Genomic DNA, 19,803 nt, shown 5'->3' with positions numbered 1-19,803 from the left:
TGCTAGGCAGATATGCTTTACCTCTAGAACAGATTTTCTGTCTGCATGAATCTGCATGACATTTTCTGCCCATTCCATCAAGGATTCACCTCGCGGAACTTTCACTCTTTCATGTTTGAGGCGTCCAACTCTGAATTCTCCTGGATCATCACGTCGCACTGTGCTTGTGGTCCTTGTCCGTTCAACAGTGGCTTCACGTCTGTTCTGTAGCCATACAATTGCTCTGGAAAAAAACGAAAACCATTTGTTTTAAAGCTTCGATGTCCACCAGCACAAAAACTTGAAAGTAGCCACTACGAAAACATTACCTTGTTAAGTACCAATTAAAAATAATAAATAAATCAGAAGGAGGTAAATCTACACACTGAAGTATTTCTCAGAAATATCTGAAATGCCCAAATACGGGCTGCTTTGTATTTTATGAGTTTAGAAAACTAAATAATTTTTAATTACTATGAAGAGCCAGCCATAAACTTCTGATGTAATTGATACCACCAATGACAACATACAATTCTTGACCTGAATTACTACAGTTTTCAAATTACAGTGGAATGAACAGACAGCAGCATTTACTGTAGTACTTCATCACAGATGCTCAAAACTGTTTATAGACGCTTGTTACAACTTCTGTTACATACTGCAAGGCAGTTGTACATCACCCCATTGATACCCACCAAGTTTTACAGCAAGTTTTACTTACATAAACACTTATTAGAGAAACACAGAAGCAAAGCTGAAGTGCAATCATACACATACAGACCCGTATCAGTGAAGGAAGAGCAGCCGCCTCTAATAGCAGTACTTACATGAAGTCAAAAGTTCAAAATTCTTGTATGTGTTGTCAGCTACGCAGCAATAAACTACAAAGCTACCATCTGTTGGTTGTTTTGCCAGTATGGTCAAGTGTCCTGACACAGACTGAAAGTGTACACGCCCAGGTGCCCACATGCATATACACACAGAGTTCATCTGGAGTCTATGAGTTTTAAGAACTATTTCCAGTATTTTAAGAGCTTAAGAAAGCTCTTTACTCAGCAAGTAAATACTATGCAATGTTTCCTGAAAGATCTCTTTAAAACACAGGTTTTTCTAGAACATTACCTTTTTTCAAAAGAAAAACAAGAAAGCAACACATGGTCCAGTTTTTTGGACTATTTTTCTGTAGAAGTTCAATTTTTCCATACTAAGATTTAAACTGATGTATTGTCTTGCAATGCCTTTTCTTCTCTTCAAATGCCTCATTTTACACTCTCCATGAGGCATTTCTACTGCGTATTACACACAACAGCAATTTTTGCAGCTCACTGCCTACACTTCTTCCTCTTTGGAAAACAAACAAGTGAACAAAAACTGCCAGGGAAACCCACAAAAACTAACCCTTCCTTCTCATTACCTAAAAGCAAACTTCCAAAAAGGTTTACACTGTCTACATACTCTCAAGGTAATTGCTGCTGCAATCAAAATATTAAGGATTCCTAGGTAACAAAGCACTTCAGAGGTTATCCTTAAATATTTTAAGGCCTGGTTTTGTTATAGTTTCATTAAGCAGCTAATACAAACCTTTGAAACAGCATCTTTTTGTTAGATATTGTCTATTTTTTTTAAGACTGTAGTGAATTAAAAATAAATGAACCAAAACAAGCAATCACCAAACCACTGTAGGAACTATAAAAATAAAACATATGTTCTTTGGTTATGTTTTCAAAAAACATTTGATTCACATTTATTTTCAGGATATTTTCTCTGTTGTTTCTTACTCGTTTACGCAATGAACTGCAACCCAGTTACTGCCTGATAGGACAACCCAGCTAGAGGTACACAAGCAAGTCTTCAGCTGAAGTTGAAAAATGTACTTTCTTCAAAGGAACTTCCTGAAGAGTATCAAACAGAGGACGGGCTACTCAGCATAAGCTTCTGTCATGGTTTAACCTGGCAGGCAGCTAAACACCACAATGCTGCTTGCTCACCCCCAACTCCGCCGTGGGACAGGGGAGAGAACTGGGGGGAAAAAGTAAAATCTTCGGGTTGCAATAAAGACATTTTAATAGGAGAGAAAAGAGGGAAAATAATACTAATAAATAAATGATAATCATGATAAGATAATTAGTGATCCACAATACAGCTGCTTACTACCTGCTGACCTATGTCCAGCCAGTTCTGAGCAGTTTTGGTATTTCCTAATATCCAATCTAAACCTCCCTGCTGCAACCTGAGGCCATCTCCTCTTGTCCTGTCACTAGTTACCTAAGATAAGAGACCTACCTCCACCTGACTACAACCTCCTTTTGGGTAGGTGTAGAGAGCAATAAAGCTCCCCCTGAGCCTCCCCTTCTCCAGACTAAACAATCCCCGTTCCCTCAGCTGTTCCTCAGCAGAGCCTGTAGCGCTGCGTGGGGCTGGCGTGACCCATGTGCAGGACCCGGCACTGAGCCTTGTTGAACCTCATACAACTGCCCTTGGCTCATCCAGCCTGCCCAGATCCCTCTGCAGAGCCTGCCTGCCCCCAGCAGATCGACACCCCACCCCCACCCCCCGCCTCCCCCCAACTTGGTGTCATCTGCAAACTCACTGAGGGTGCAGTCGATCCCCTCATCCAGATCAACTGTAAAGATACTAAACAGACCCGGTGCCAATACTGAGCCCTGGGGAACACCACCTGTGACCATCCACCAGCTGGGTGTAACTCCATCCACCACCACTCCCTGGGCTCAGCTGTTCAACCAGCTTTTTACCCAGCGTAGAGTACACCCATCCAAGCCATTTCTTCCCTCATCTTCCCTTTTTTTCTAATATCCAAAATGCTTTACATTTGGCAAACAAAATCTGTCTTGTTCAGTGAATCAGCAATTAAAAAAATTACTAATAAAAAGAAAGCAGCATTAGTTGAGGGGTTTTTTTTGTGTTTTGTTTTGTTTGGTTTTTTTTTACCTTGATGCTCCAAATGCTGTGCATGTGAAGTACAACTGTCTTGTTTCAAATGGAATTAAGAAAGGACACTTGCTTGTTAGCTGCTCACACCAGTCTGGCAAAGCTCCACTTGCAAGAGCCAAGGGTTCCTGTAGTTTAATGCAAGGGAAAAAAATAAGTGTTTGTAATATTAGATTCATGTCATCCCAAAAAATTTGTAACTAAGTACCTAGACACCCAATACACTCAAGTACAGAGTTTCCACCTGGGCTTGAGGCAAGTGCCTCCTTTCTCAGCAACTGCCATTTATTTTATTTTTTTTAAATGCTATGAATGAGAAGTTCACAACGTTTCTAGGAGTCAAGAGTGAACACAAAGCACTTCAGAACAAAGACACTACAAGCTGCAGTAAACCTCTGGGATCTGTACTACTCAAAAAACTGTGAGGAGATCTGAATATAGAATTAACTGGAAAGAATTGCTTCTGAGTTTTGCCCAAAAGTGATTAGATACTATGTCCTCAATGCAAGACGACACAAAAGAAACTTGGTAGTAGTAAAGTTGCTCCCCACTGAAATATTACTACAGTCCTTCCTAAAAAGCAAGTATAATAAAAAAAGACTGCGGAAATAATTACTACCAAGATATTTAATACGAAGAACTGAACTTTGTTTTAGTGAATAATCAGAGCAACATAACATAATTAAAAAAAACCCTCAAAAAGAACGTAAGGGTGAAGCAAGTCAAGAATCTTCATCATCTTTAAGGATTTTTTCTAACAAAAAAGTAGTTCTACTGAACATCTTAAAGTACTTGAACAACTACATCTTACAGTTTTCCTTTGAATGCATCTAACTGATCTGCTACCAATATGTTTTTTAAATGCCATTTTTGAAAGCTTTATGTGGAACATATAAACAACAAAATGTTTGTGAACCCTAACACAATTAATTGCCTTTGATACAATATCATCAGACAGACATAGGTACACTACATTGTGTTTGGTGCAGAAAAAAATTATTCTCTATAATCAAAAGATAAAATTTATTATTTTTTTCTTGGTGTGTTTTATTCAGACTAGTCTGTTTTTACAGAATTTACTCATACAAAATATAAGGAAGTAAGCGTCATATGAAGCAATTCAAAAGTCAAAATGGCAAAACCCCCTAACAATTCCAAAGAAAGTAAGGAGTAAGAGTCTTAAAAACCATGTTACATATATACATTGTGCATTATACATTATGTAATACCTCAATCTGTTGCAGAATCTTCGTAGTAATTTTTTTGCTTGTGAATTCATCTGGTGGGAAGTTAAACTGAGGATGCTCATCCCCTTCTGAAAATAATCAAAGAGAAAAATTTTCCTTTATTTTGTTTTCATTAAAACATTTAAGAAGCTCTGCTAGGTAACTAACTTACCTTCTTGAGCTGTTCGTGCTGTGTAAGGGTCACTAGCAACTATATACAAAATGCGAAGTAACTGCAGAACATCTTCTACTCCACAGGAGTTCTGCCCACTGCCAGCTTTGGCTTGAGGTTGTTCCTTAGCCAAACTAAGGATATCAGAATTTTGAAGAGTAGAAATGGCCCCTTGACTTAATCCAGACTTTGATCCATGCTCACAAAAATCCTGTAGAAGAATTGTTAAGAATGGAAACTGTATGCATTACAGTTTAGGATGGTGCACTCCAAGTTAATGATTTGAAAAATCAGGATGGTTACCATGTTCAACCTCAACACTTAGTTATATTGTGGATGGTTCAAATCATGATTCAAGTGTATTTTAACATGACCAGACGACAGAAAAAAAAACCGGTAGCAAAACCTAAACTTGATATTGGCATGTGAACATTCAACTTGCCTATCCCTGTCATATCCCTCCTCCACAAGAATCTTTAAAGCTGCAAAACAAAGCACACAGCCATTCATAATAAAAAAGTTTGGATGCAGACATATACCTTGTATGCAGCTATGAGCTGGGAACAATTTCTGTTTTTCCTAATACTTTTATTAGTGCCGGTTAATTTCCAGTGGCGCAGGAAAGCTGAGTCTGCATTCTTCTGCAGGTAGGTTATCAAGTCATTCTTTGGTAATTCGTCAGTGCCAAGGTACTGCTCCACATGCTCTACTGACCAGCAACCCTACAACAGGAACCACCAAATGTTGGCTTTTCCTGATTGTAAAGTCTTCAAGATTTCACATGCATTACACACTGTCTTTTTTAAGGAGCATGCATTTACAAATATACTCACTCATATCCTTTCATCAGTAATCAAAAACTGTTAGTTTTTTTAATGTAGCATTTCAAAAACTGCAGTAAGATTTGTTTTGCTTTTGTCTGAACAGCCACAAAAACATACAAAGTCTTACCATTTTTCCACTTTCTTTCTCTTTATCAGAATCCTTCATTTCTCTGTACATGATTCTAGATACCAAAACAATGAGTTAATATTTCATACTCATAGCACATCCTCTAAATTCTGAAGTTATACATTGACTTGTTAGACATCAATGACATTTAGATAACATGATGTAAAACAGCAACAGCAGCTGTCCTTTGCTGCACAGAACATCTGGGATACCCTGACACAGCGAAGCTCTTAAACTCATATTTAATTTTCATTATGTTAATATTTATCTCGCAACACATTTAATTTAGGTTTCCTGAAGTAAGGTTTGAGTAATCAAACAACCTTGATTGTGCAAATTTCCCAAGCCAACTTTAGGTTCTTCACTACATGTGCATTACCTCTTTGAAATTTTGAAGTCCCAGGGTAGTTTGCCATGTATTAACTTAGGAGATATTTACAACTATTTCTCATGTTTTATAACTAGAAAATAGTTTTGTTACAGCACACAATTGTTGACCCAAGGCAACTCAGGAAACAGGTGCAATGTGTAAGCACTGCTGAAATCGGAAATACGAGGTTAAAAAACTGCAACCAACTTATTGCAGTTTTTGCTTTTGTGTAAGTCAGTTTTCTCGTAGGAACAAAGTTACATTGGTGTAGCAAATGGAAAATATGCACAATCATGTAGTCTTACAATTTCTGTCTATTATTTTAAAGCTAGTAAGGTCAAATAAGGGTAGAGAGAACAGCAGAAGTTGGAAGGGACCTCTGGAGACCTAGTCCAATACCCTTGCTCAAATGGCATATTTAAATGGAATTTCCCGTTTCAATTTGAGACATTTTATTCTTGTCCTTTTCACTTGTCACAACAAAGAAGAGTTTTCCCTATTCCTCCCATCAGGTGTTCATACACATTGGCAAGATCCCACAAGCCTTTTTTTCTCCAGGCTGGACAGTCGCAGGATCTCTCAGACTCTGTGTGACAAATGCTCCAGAGCCTTTAACCACCACAGCAGCCCTCTGCTGGATTCACACCACTGCCCGTATCTCTCCGGTACCGAGAAGCCCTGAACTGGACATCGCACTCCAGATGTGTCCCACCAGTGTTGAACAGAGGGAGAAGCTCACCTCCCTCAGCCCTCCTAATGCAGCCCAAGATGCTGCTGACCACCTCTGCTGCCAGGTCTATAGCTGACTCTCATTCAATTTTATGCCCACCAGGACCCTCAGGACCTTTTCCGCCAAGCTGCTTCCCAGCCAGCTGGCCCCCAGCCCGGACCAGCACATGCAGTTATTTTTCCCCAGCTGCCAGATTTTGCATTTCCCTTTGCAGAACTTCATGAAGTTCCTGTGTCCCCCTTTCTGCAGCCTGATGAGGTCTCTCAGAACGGTAGCACAATCATCTGGTGAAACAATGATTCCTCTCAGTTTCGCTTTGCCTGCAAGCTTGCCGAGGGTCTGCTCTGTCCCACCATGCAGCTCATTAATGCCGGAGTACCAACCCTTTGGGTACACCAGCTGGGCTCCAGCTGGGCTTCACCGCCTGCAGGTTGATGGAGTCCATAACAACTGTCACAACCATCTAAGCTTGGCAGTTCAGGCAGTTTTCAGACACTATCTAGTCCATATTTTATTAGTTTGCCAATGAGGGATAAAGTATTGAAAGCCTTGCTGAAGTTGAGGGAAACAACATCTGCTGCCTTCTCCTCATCCACCGAGCTAGTCATCTTACTATCGAAGGCTATCAGGTTAAGTATCATTTCCTCTTCATAAATCCATGCTACCTACTTCCAGTCACCTTCTTGTCCTTCATTGTTTGAAAATGGTTTCCAGGGCTATTTTCATCACCTTTCCAAGGATGAAGGACAGCCTGACCAGTCCATAGTTCCCTAGATCTTTCTTGCCTTTGGGGAGACTGGAGTGACACTTGCTTTCCTCCAGTCCTCAGAAATGTCTCCCAGTCACCACAACCTTTCAAAGATAATCAAGAGTGGCCGGCTCCTGCAGGTGCATCCCACTGGGTCCCACAGACTCATGTTTCTTTAAGTGCTCCCTAACCTTTTGCCCTTCACATCTCCCACCAGATTCAACTCCAGATAGGCTTTGGCTTTCCTAACCCCGTATCTTCATGCTGGGACAATGACTCTATATTCCTCCTGGGTCACTTCACCCTTCTTCCACCTCTTGCACGCTTCCTTTTTATGTTTTGAGTTTTGCTGTGAGTTTCTTGTTCATCAATGCAGGTCTCCTACTGCCTCTGCCTGACATCCCACACACTGGGATAGATTGCACTTGGGTCTGGAGGAAGTGATCCTTGAAAAACCCATCACCTCTCCTGGACCTCCCTTCTGTCTAAGACGATATCCCCATGGGATTCTTTCACGCAGATCCCTAAACAGACCAAATTCTCCTCTCTTGGTCAATTGTTTGACTTTTGAAATATTGTGAACAAGTCACAGCTGAGCATTAGACATTATGGTTTTTTTTGTTTTGTAGTCACAGCGCTAGCTATACAACCAGTAAGAAGAACCTGACATAAATGGAAGAAAAAACTCTAGCATTGCTTCCTACACAGGAGGAAGAAAAAACTAACATTGTTTCACACCTGTTTCCTAACCAGTCACCATGTTCTCTACACAGAATAACAAACTTGCAAGCTTACGTGTATGTTGGCTCCCAAATACGTCTAAGTTTGTCAGATTTCACATTGCCGTTACAGGAAAGCTGTAACAATTTCTGTACATAGTAAAAGATGGTAGACCGGAAGTTCGTTAGGGGCAATTCCACTTCTCGAGTTGTTCCGAGACCTGAAACTTTCAAGGTGAGTGCTAAACGTGGCGAAGGCATGCACTCAACCTCTTCCAGGAGTTCTGAATGAGGTGTACCTGCATGTAAAAAATCATTTGAGAAGCCATTAATACAGAAATATGTAAAGCATGACAAGTTGGCTCAAACAGTAATAAACTAGCTCAATAAGGAAGCGTGAAGCGTTCCTGCACACATGCCAAAGAGATGATCCTCAGTTCTAACTAGGAACTATATTTAAGGGCTGTAACTGCAGTACTTCTTTATGCCAGTAAAGCTAACAGGAATTTCTGAAATGCCTACTGATCCTTATATCTTCATAACATCCCCTTTAATATGACGACAGCACATGCATTCTTCTTTTCATACACAGCATCCTCCTGTTGTATTGACTCCTTTCAGTTCACCAAAATCAACAGTGGCTTGTTTCCACATAAGCTCAACCTACGTATTCCTTTCTGTAATGAGTACTGACTTCACCCACGCTGCTGACCAAGAATGAACTAAAGATCAAGATGACAGGCGCTACGCTGCTGGTCATACCGACTGCTCCATCACCGTGTCAGCTTCCCCCCTGCCTCTGCTCTGGACTCTTTCAACAAGCCCTCTCCAACTAAATCTATTTTGGGTAGCTCAACACACAGATTGCTCTCTGCAGCTGGAACCAGACATAGCAAGACATCTATCACTAGTCCAAGTGAAATTCATGAGTATGCTTGTTTCACACAACATTTAATTTACTCTTCCCTCAATAACACTTGAAGCTGCAGAGGTAGACAAAACTCTCATTCAAACAGAGAAAAGCCATGCAGCCACAAAAGCATGTTGTACTGGTCAATAGTAATAGGATCCCCAAAGCCCAATGGACCCTTAACGGAGAGTCTCCATCCCAAAACCAGACCAACGATCACAAATGCCTTGTCAGCATACCTGGTGGAGGAATTTCTAGGTCAGTTGTCTGTTGAACATTAGTACGACCAGGTCTTGGGTCAAAAGCAGGAACCAGAGCAGAAAACTGCCTTTTCAATACATAATCATCATCCCATGTTCTTCTGCGGCCTCCTTTGGTTTCATACTCCTCTTCTTCCTAAAAAAAAAAAAGTAGTAGTTTTTTAGATTCTACTACAAAGAATCATTTGATCAAATATTTAGCAATCAGTTAGGGAATATAGCAGTTATGTAAACTAAAACTCACACAAAAGATACCAAAGCTGGCACGTAACAGTATTATTTGCATTTAACTGGTCAAGCAGGAATCCAGAGAATTATCAAAACTACAGACATACGAAGATCCACATAAATGGGCTAACCTTACACCAGGTGTATCTACAGTTCTTGGAAAGAATGAAACTTTCCATGAAGCACCAAAATATAGGGAAATACAGACTACTGTAGACCAGCAAACTTGGTGTAGGTGTAGATGTTTTGTGTATTACACAAAGTTTGGAACATCAACGATTCAAATAAATCAATGGTGTCAAAATAAACATAGTTTTTTCTGAAAATAAGTAGTATTTTTTTGAATGTATACACATATATTGATATATAATGTATACACATTTTACCCAGAGATTAAATCAGATCCCAAAATAATGGCACTATTATGGTGAGAAGAAATCTAGTTTTCAATAAGCTGTAGCAAGTACTGCTTATGACTTTTCTACAACACGCTTTTAATCTGTTCAACTCCTCATTGATAAGAATTACATAGCGTATCCAAAGGAACAGAACTGGAACACAAGAAAGGAAAATTTTCTTTTCCAGATCCGATTCTTGCTGTGTAATCTAAGTAAAGGCTAATTTAGCTATTTCTGCTTCTTCCTATGAACAATAACAGTAACTCCATGTAATAATTTCTGAAAAGTGATCAACAATCTACAAACTAAGGTTATTTTTTGCATGTAGATCCACTTAAACAGTACTGGCTTTTCCATGCCTAACTTCACATCTTTATGCAGAAGGTGAAATAATTAAATATTCAGGAATATAACTGAATTTCTATTAAAAGCATAATCACTGTAGGTTAAAATGCTAATTTTTTGGTTCAAATGACTAAACGTTTGCATATTAATTACAAGAGTAAGTTTCTATAAGTCCATAAAACAATATTTACATCTATGTAATAAACATTAAATCCTCATTAGTGAAGTCTTAAATTTTTTCCTCTTAGACCTTGCAATATCCACTCTGATCACTTCAGTAGTGGTAGAAGACCAAGCATTATTCATACCACTAAAGAACAACCAAACGAAAAGCCAGAACTCACAATAATGTAGGCAACAACCATGTGGACTAACCTGCTGGAGTCTGACTTGCCCTCCCCTTTTATTTTTTTAAGAGATAATTCCTCTGGCATATTTAATTATTACAGTTTACTTCACACAGCCCTACAGTTAAACATGCCCCAGAACTGTATAACCACAAAATTCAGCAGCCTACCCCCAAAGTTATACCATTTTATCAGCCAGTAAACTACTGATCCATCATTTCTAGTCTGTCAGCTTGTCCCCAGGTTGGTTTAAAAATGTTAATTCTGGCCTATAAGGTCTCAGGGTGTGCTGGTGTTCAAAAACACTTTTCTGCGGAATAAATGTTGAAGGTGTGCAATCAGACTTCTACAGAAAGGGGACTGCCCCGTAAGTTGTCCTGTCTAGTGAGGCCTTGCAATTTTATCACACCCACTTCGGTGCATGAGAAAACAGCTTTCTTAATACCCAATTATATGCAAGAATGGGGAAAAGGGACAATGAACTGTCTTTGTAAAGTAGTATTCAGTTTGCAGCCCCCAAAAAGTGTAACATGATTCTAACTTTGGCATTTACAAGTCCTAATGGACAGGTACTCCAAACTAGTAGTCCAAAATCTAAATACATTTATTTTAATTAATGGGAAGACTATAGCTAGGACCCCATATCGTCAAAAGAATCTGTGGATTTTTAATGCATCTGTTAGCCAATTAAGATATTATCTATGTTAACTATACTGTACCATAACTTCCTCATATTCTTGATCTTCTTGGTTATCATCTTCATTTTCGTCATCTTCTTCATCTGGTTCAGGTAGATCCTCATCATCATCTAACTCTGCCAACAGAGTACTAGCTCGGCAGCTATCAAGAAAATCTATAATAATACATATATATACATGTATTTACATACAGAACAAAAGCCAAGAATAACTTTTAAAGCAAAATTTTGAAAATTAAAGAACAGGAGCACTGGGAAGAGTGATAAAACAAATCTCACTTAAACAAGCAAAAGAGAGAACTAAAACACTGCTTATGGCATATTAAGATTAAAAGCTGTGATAAAAGCATACACCTGACAAAAAGTCCAGGGGTCTAGTCAATAGCATAACTAACAAAAGAAGCACTTAACATTTGTATAATTGAGAGTGATCAGCAAGTGATCGGTTTCTCATTCGCTTATATCAAATGTTTCATAATTACACTTATTAAAAATTACAAAAGATCGCAAAAAATGGTACACAAATGTATATTGCTTCTATGTCCAATTAATTTAAGAACAGATTAGTGATGTAATTTCCACTGAGAATGTGTGGCTTAGACCTCAAGTTACAATGTAAAGGACATCTAAAATAACCATTTAAAAGTGATAATTTTAAAGACTCAATTGCTAATTGATTAACAAGAAGCTGAAGACAGATACAAAGTTCATTTTCACCCACCTAGTACTAACACTTCAAAACCAACCTCCCAAAACCAGAAAAGTTGACAGCCATCCAAGGTGGACTGAGATGTACCATTGAAGTTTTAAATTTTTCTGTACACATATAAACTATCTATACCACCCAAACACCCTTCAAATTGCTGTTAATGCCCCAACAGAAACTTTAAGGTAACTATTTGCCCCGTTTTTTATGATGTACTTTAAGACTTGTCACCTAATCAAACTATCAAATGAACCTTAATTAGAAGAGTAAGGGGAGATGGCATATGCATATATCTTCATCGACTGCCTCCAAGCAGCTCAATTCCAATATCCATTGAAATTACCAGATATTTTTCAAGCAATTTCAATAGGCAGCTAAATAGAACACAACCTTAATCCAATCAAATCCTAAAGAAATCAAGTATCTTCTTTCAAGAACGTCTCACAATGCATTAAACTTCACATTAGGAAGTACTTTCCCATATCTAGCCCAGATTTTTCTTGACTTCATTTCATCAGCTTGATTCCTAGATATTATCAACCTAGTTACCTAAATCTTCCCTCACCGTGTTCATATCCTGCAAATAACTTCTGTCCCAATGTCTGTTTCTAGCTCAGAGTGTCCACCTAACAACTCTGAATTTTGTTCCTCAAATCACATAATTCCATTCTCTGTGTCATTTTCATTTCTGTCTTCTTTCCAATTTTTTTTCAATTACTGTTATGCTACTGAGATACATGGAACCTTATACGCTGTTTTAAGTGTATAATGCACCCAATGGCAGATGCTTTACAATTACTGAATAATACAAGGTACCTCAGACTGAGCATGTAGCATGCCTATACAACGCAATGAGAAACAACATTTGGATTTTAATTAGAAGTTCATATGCAAACTACATTAGATACTAAACTGACTTAAGGAAAAGGTTAAGTTCCTAAATAAAATATACCATAAATAACAATGTGGGATAGAAACTACTGAAAATAAAAGACCTGAAAACATAAGGAAATACTACTATTGGTTACAGTAATATAGTAAATAGTACTACTAAATGTTAACATTATTTTATTTACTGCCTTACAGAGCTAGTAAATATGACAAGCTCAGCTTTCAAATACTTTTCAGTAAATATGCTACTACAGGAGAAAATCACAGTAACAGAAAAAAAGGAAAAATCATTAATGGGAAGTCTGCTTATGTTCATTTAAAAATGAAACTTACCATATAAAGAATATTCTGCCTCCTGACCTGTATCGCTCTCACTAGATGTTGATGTTAGGCTAGTAGTTAGAGTATTACTAAGCGACTGACCAACAGATAAAACTGTAGTTGCTGTAGCTACATTGCTGCTGCTAGTAACACTGGATGTAGACATGGTCACTGTTGATGTGGTACCAGTTGTAGTCAGATTAGGAAAACTTTGGGCACCCATAAGAGGAGAAGCTATAAAGATATGGTAAGATAAAATAAATGATTTGATGAAGAGTACAATTTACATGCATGATCCTGCGTTGAAAAATATATTTGGGTCAAAAAATTATCAGATGTGTTATTTTACAATTAAGAACAACAAAATAAAGGGGAAGGGTTTCCCAGTGCAAAAGTGCACGCTACAACGCAGATGCCCACTTCTGAGCATATTCCTTTGCATACATTTAAAACAAATTTTATTAAATAAATCTCCAAATCCCACCATAAATCTGAAATCACTTAATTTCATTTTCAACATATGAGAAGTATTTCTGAAGTCTGTTATTCCAATACTGTGTCTGTCTTAAAGCCTAAAACATAATTTAACCTCTAAACAGCAAAATAATTAGTTATACAGGGAAAACAGTTTAACTATATATAAACAAACTGAGAACAGAACGTAATAAGACAAACATAGAATTTGTGATTTTTGTGCATTTTTCCAAAGTTCTTAAAGCAGCTCTGACTTGTTACCTTTCACATAACTATTAGCACAAATAGCAACAAGTTCAGGCAACAAGCCTTAGTTGGCAGTACTTTGAAGCATGTGACTGAATATCTTACTTATGGTGGATGATTTATATTATTATTTTTCAGAATAAGCAAGCAACAGCTAAGAAGTTACCTTACTGCACATTCAAACAAAACACAGTAGATGCATTTTAGTTAGCAACTGAAACACAACTGAATTCACCGTAAACTCAACAGAAAGAATTTCAGATAGTGTACACAACTGAGTGTAAGTTATATCTATGTGCAACTACACATTTACATCCCAATCTTCCAAATATTTTCTTGCAGGCTTATCTGCAAACACAGGAAATTAATCACATTTGCATGTGCATATTTGAGGGGTCACCTATACTTATATTTAAACCAATCTGCCTTTTCTAAAATTTATCAAATGCAAGTTTTGCAGTTTTCCAGTGAACATTTTCATTATTGTAGCTTATGAAAACTAAGGCAGTGCTTCCTTATAAAAAAAGAATAAATATCTAAATTCTGTATTTCAGACTATTATTACCAAGGTTTGCAAAGGCTACTACCCTTGAAAAAGGATAAAATATAACAGATTCTTCCCCTAAGTGCATTTGGTAGCTATTTGAGAAAAATTAGTATTACTGTTTCTGGGTTTGCTGTTTGTCAGTTACTCCCACACCAAGGAACCTAAGTAACAGTTTTTAAATAAAAACATAAAAATGAAAATAAAATCTCAGCAAAGGTGGCCCAAAGCAGGTACAGTGCTTTAAATTATTTCTATGCATGGGGAGGGAGAGAGTGAAATTTAAATTTGGGGTTATTAATAAGCCCATGCTTATCTCTCTGAAAGCATGGAAATCTTCTAAACCAAAGGGTTTTTTTGTTAAGAACTTGAAAATAAGCTGTTCAGTATTCATATCTTCCACTCCAATTAATAATAGTAAACTCTTTGCTGTTACCATAAACAGAAAAAAAAAAAAAAAATCAAGTGTCAGCATTTCACTTGCTCAGACTTCAAAAGCAAATTGAAACTGGCTACTCTAGACACCACTTAACTCCTGGCAAATACTGACGTTTTAAAATGCAACCACTACAGCAAGTCCAGAAAGACTTACATCACTAACCATGATTTCAGGCTTCAGTTTTTTGTCGGGTTTTTTTTGTTTGTTTGTTTTGGGTTTTTTGGTGTTTTGGTTTTTTTAAAAAGAAACTGGACAGACCAAAACAAATAAAAAAATAAACACCCAACCCCAAAACAAAAAATATCCAAGCATTTTACGGTATTCTAATAGAACTCTGGTCAGATTGCTCAAATTCAGTCTCTGATCTCTTTCTGGGGCACAAGTTTCCATTTACAGTTTCTACTTGTATAAAATGTATAAACCAAAATAATTCCTACATGAGGGATAATTTTAAATATATCTTCTAATATTAAATCTAATGTTTAATTTGCCACATTCTTATTTCCAACTTCAGTACCGTATGATATCAAACATTCATAAAATCTGTTAAATATACTGTTGAACTATCTTACTATGTTTTTCAAAGGTGCTGTCTCTCTCCTCCCAACACAAAACTACCTCTAAAACCAGAAGCACTGGCTATCTTCCTAAAAGGGGATCAGTTACTAGAAATCTTCCCTTGAGTTATCTTACATACATTTTTAATGCAGGCTGCAGATGTTCCCTCCCCCCTCCTCATCACAGTATGAATGTAAGAATACATTAAAAAAAAAAGCCTTTCCAACAAAAAAGAAAACACTCACTATTAAAAAAAAATATCTAGAAATGCTAAAAGCAAACACCACGTTTTTAAATACAAAAAGCATAAAAATCCTAGAAAGGCATGACAGCTTAACAAGAAACTGAGCGCTTCTTTCTGGCTTGGGTAAGTTTTCTTTTTCTAACTTGCCTACCCTATGAAATGCAGCTCTCCAGTTAAAATACTATCACTGGCACTGAACAAAATACCTAACAAGGCTGGCTGAGTAACAACTCTGATGGGAGCATGCTGAAAATTCACAAAAGTGAACCCACAACAAGCAGGTTTACAACTTACTTGCTAACACCTTAACCCTACATATAACCTGAGAACAGGCAGCTGTTAAAGCATGTATGTAATGCCATTTAAAGCACTGTTAACTACAAACTTCCTTACACTTGATATGCCAAAGCTAAGCCTTAATGACCATACCATCTTTAGAAAACACACACAGTGTTAGAGTACATTAAGTTACTCTGCCTGACAGAATGCAGGAATCTACTAAAATCTCAACATACTGCAGTTCACTTTTTTCTTTGTACTATGTTCATAGTTCCTAAACTCAGGGACTTCACAATACGCATAAACTGCCTTTCCTGAGGAAATAGAAACAGAAATGGGCTGACATAAAGTGAGTATGCATAATCTACACAGAGCAGAATGCAAAAGTATCCCACATTAGCTACTGTTCTTCCAGCCTCATGATCTAAACCATACTCTCCCTCTTCCTAAACATGTAAAAGACATCAAATTCAAATTATTTTCTGTTTGATGGGTACCACAGCGTAATCTGACATCACAGGGCAATGTAACACTTTGCAGCTGACAGGAACTCTCTGAGCTCTTCATGAGTTCCACAGGTACACACAAGGTCAATGCTGCTCTAATTTCATTCCTCTATCAGGCCAACAGTATCCAAACTTCATTAAGTCTAACGAAAGCCAAAGAAACAACAAAAGCATCAACTAAAAATAAACACAGCTCACTTACTTGCAGTACTCATGACATTTCTTCCCAAAGTATTAGTATTGTTATCACTGCTACTTCGGCTTAAATTCATATTGTTTGTGGCATTGGTACGTGCTATGTTTGCCACTCTTCGTACAAAGGACTCCAGGCTGGAAGTTTCTCGAGATGATAAGTTAGGAACGCTTGCACTGGAGCTCATTGGTGCCCCAGCAGCCAACAAAGAACTGACCGAGAGTCTGTTACTTGCTGAAGAGCTTAGAGGTCGCTGGGAAGCTGCTTCTTTGTTAGTCAGTTCAGAGACTGAACTCACGTCAGGAGAGCTTACGCTAACAATTCCCATGGATATAGCACTGGACTCCCCCGGAGTACGTATTGAGTTATCAGGACCTAACTTCCTCTCTGCATTTTCGTTTCCCATGTCCGCTGTTAAGGTGCTGGTGCTTGCACTGGAAGATGACCCTACTTCAGCCTGGGGTACACTATCAGCGGAAGACAGAACAACAATTGGTTCATGGACGTCAGTGCCTGAAACTATATTTTGCTCCATTACACTCTCTGATCTCCGCTCCATTTTGGTCGAACCCAAGCTGATGTCGCTGCTACTGGCCACGCTACACACAGAACTGCTGCTTCCTTTTCTACTTGAGGAGCCTGCAGCAGCAGTCGTCTTGTCTGGACAGTTGTTTTTCACCAAGCTGCTCCATGACTGCGTTGTGCCTGAAACAGTGGATGAAACAGGTTTGGGTGATGCCGCTGAATCAGGGTCGTACCCTGGTGCAAGCTTGAGGTCAAACTTTCCTTCTGCGCCCATACGGTAAGAGTTAGAGCCACCAGCATCCCAGGTGACATCAATCCAGCCTGGAAAGGGACAGGAGTTTGTGAGATCCAGCAGAAAGCAGACAGGAGTGTGTCAGACAGTAGCTCCACAATGTGGGATCAGCTTCTCATAAGGGGTGCATGTCTGGATTAATAAAGTCACTAAACAACCTTAATGCCAATTCAAAATGAAGTGTTGAAAACGAAACAATTTGGTATTTTAAAATGTTCTTTTACTTTAGACTGAGGCAGCAAGCATCATCCGCCTCTATCTTTACGGGCCCAGAATCCAGCCAAAAGTAAGGCTTCCTTCAGGAAGGAACCTGAACTACTAAAATCTTCCAACATTTTATTATTAGATTCTCTAATAACAAAAATGCATCACCACAACTTTATTATATCTATCAAGCAATTGTTATTCTTGCAAGGACATTCTACAATGTTTTTCTTTGTTGGATGCTGGTGGATAAGCATATTTACCTGACAGAACACAAATTTTATGAAACTGATTAGTTTGTGATTTCCTATTCTTGCCCTATAAAGTGAAAGAATTAATTCACTGATACTCAGCTTTTTAGTTCAATAATTTACACAGACTCAAACATTTCTTATTCATAGGAAAAAAAGTCTTACAGCAGTCAGTTAAGGACCACTTCCAAGTAAGATTTCAGGGTTGCGGGAAGAATACGTTTCACAAAACAAAACTTTATACTGGGACCAAAACAACACTGAAAAGAGATCCTACTCTTAAATTCCTTTATTAAATTACTATTTGGAGTACTTTTTTTTTTTTTGAGTATAGTATTTTTTAACAGTTAAAGTGTAATAAATCTGCAATAATGAGGATAACTGCAAAATTTAGCTAGCTAGGACAGAAACAGGGGCAAAACAATTTATTTTTGCTTGTCTGAGTATGTACAACAATCTCGGTGAGTCACCAAAAATAATTCCTTCTAGTATTTCTTATCGTACACTAACTGTAACAAAACAGTGTCACTATTTTAATTGATACACAGTTGCTTTAAAAATAAAATCTCTAAAGCTCAGTCATCTTCTGTAACCTCAGAGAAATTCAAAACAAGATGTCAAGTCCAGATGTGCACACGTATTTTTCTTTAATAAAATAAAAGAGAGCTAATTTGAAGTAAAATGTTCTTTTAGTACTGTCAGGTTAACTTCTACCTTTTAACTACTCTAAAGTCATCACTTCTACACCAAAATAGAAGATCACAAGCAATTTTCTATTTAAAAATATCACTCTGGAGGTAAAGTATTTAAAAATGGATAAAGTTTTCAGATATGGTAGACATCTCACGCCCACATGAGTCGGTTTAGATTACATTATTCTTGTATGATTTTATTCTATCTTCATGACCTATATCCGAGTAGCTTCATGTCACTAAACCTTTGAAGGTTGTGAAGCAAGTCTGATTTTCTTTTTCACAGTTTATTCACCTTTCTTATTAAATACAAAAAGAAAAATGAAATTCCATACTGTAGTTGAACAGTATAATTTTTTCCCTTTGTGAGTGTCTGAACAGAGTATTTTGTAAAAGGATAACTAAAAAACTGTTCTTTTTTTGTATAGTTCCTTTTTCTAAAATATTAATTACAAACAGTTTCAAATCTGCGCAATTTTTTTAATACTTAAGTGTGTACTTGGAGTCTTACTGCTGCACCACTACAGCCCTAAAACAACTCAAGATTTGTCAACACTTGTGAATAATGGCAAAAAAGTCACTGGGATACTATTTTCAAAATTCTTTTTGAAAGACAACTGTGGCAGAAGTAAGAGTATGCTGATACACATTTCACATTGTTTGGCATTACCATTTGATAAATTTCACTTATGCTTAAATGGGAAAGTTTTGCCGGAACATAGGAATGAAAACTGATTTAGTGGAATGCTACTCACCAATAATACCTAAAGTCTTCAAAGTGAGAATGTAGCTATGGATACTGTTGCATCTGATAAGAACAATACACAGATGATGGAAGAATTCCCTACAAGCTATACTGAATGCCTTAAATACGATTCAAAGTTTCAAAACATTTTAATTAAGACATTGTACTTTGGCTCTTTCTCCATGTTTGAGAACTGACAACTCAAAAAACTAGAAGAAATTTTAAAACCTGGCTAAGAACGAGCCGAAGAGTGGCTGAAGATGCTTCAGAAACAAGGCAAGTCTTCTACACCCCAAAACAGGGGGAAGAGAGGGAAAAGGGTAGAAAGCCTGTTCAGCTGACAAGATCATCACCTCTTCTGGAGCCTCTTCAGTATCTTAGCTGCCTAAGCACTGACTTCCTTGGCTGTTGCAGGTTTTTATTTTGCTCCATACATGAATTACTTTTCATGCTTTTAATTAAAACAGTAACAACTTGATCCCAATGAAGCTAGCAAGGTAGGAAAGGTACAGGACACAACAAAAGTCAAGAAAAATATTGCAAATGCTAAGCTAGAAGAAACAAAGAAGGTAATAATAGATTTTGCAGGCCCACAGCTTAATTACTTTGCATCAGTCACCTTTTTCTTCTTTATAACAAACATCTAAACAACTTGGTATTTTAA

General features: G+C 37.6%; 1 protein-coding gene across 11 annotated transcripts in view; it reads right to left on the bottom strand.

Moving 5' to 3' along the window:
• HECTD1 (HECT domain E3 ubiquitin protein ligase 1) overlaps positions 1 to 19,803 on the bottom strand; it is a 64,840-nt gene that overhangs the window by 5,642 nt on the left and 39,395 nt on the right. For 7 of the 11 annotated variants that reach the window (XM_080396998.1, XM_080397001.1, XM_080397002.1 and 4 more), the window contains 11 exons: positions 16,440 to 17,276; positions 12,960 to 13,181; positions 11,052 to 11,185; positions 8,994 to 9,150; positions 7,921 to 8,143; positions 5,278 to 5,332; positions 4,866 to 5,048; positions 4,327 to 4,537; positions 4,158 to 4,243; positions 2,929 to 3,056; positions 22 to 223 (listed from right to left, as the gene is read on the bottom strand). In XM_080396998.1, coding sequence (XP_080253124.1) covers positions 22 to 223; positions 2,929 to 3,056; positions 4,158 to 4,243; positions 4,327 to 4,537; positions 4,866 to 5,048; positions 5,278 to 5,332; positions 7,921 to 8,143; positions 8,994 to 9,150; positions 11,052 to 11,185; positions 12,960 to 13,181; positions 16,440 to 17,276 — 2,438 coding nt within the window. The remainder of the gene's footprint in view (positions 1 to 21; positions 224 to 2,928; positions 3,057 to 4,157; positions 4,244 to 4,326; positions 4,538 to 4,865; positions 5,049 to 5,277; positions 5,333 to 7,920; positions 8,144 to 8,993; positions 9,151 to 11,051; positions 11,186 to 12,959; positions 13,182 to 16,439; positions 17,277 to 19,803) is intronic. The other 4 variants (XM_080397007.1, XM_080396999.1, XM_080397008.1 and 1 more) reach the window with 3 other exon arrangements.

The sequence above is a fragment of the Falco punctatus genome, assembly GCF_963210335.1.
Source record: "Falco punctatus genome assembly, chromosome: 7".
NCBI classification, from domain to species: Eukaryota; Metazoa; Chordata; class Aves; order Falconiformes; family Falconidae; genus Falco; species Falco punctatus.
This window is presented reverse-complemented; position numbering and strand designations above follow the sequence as displayed.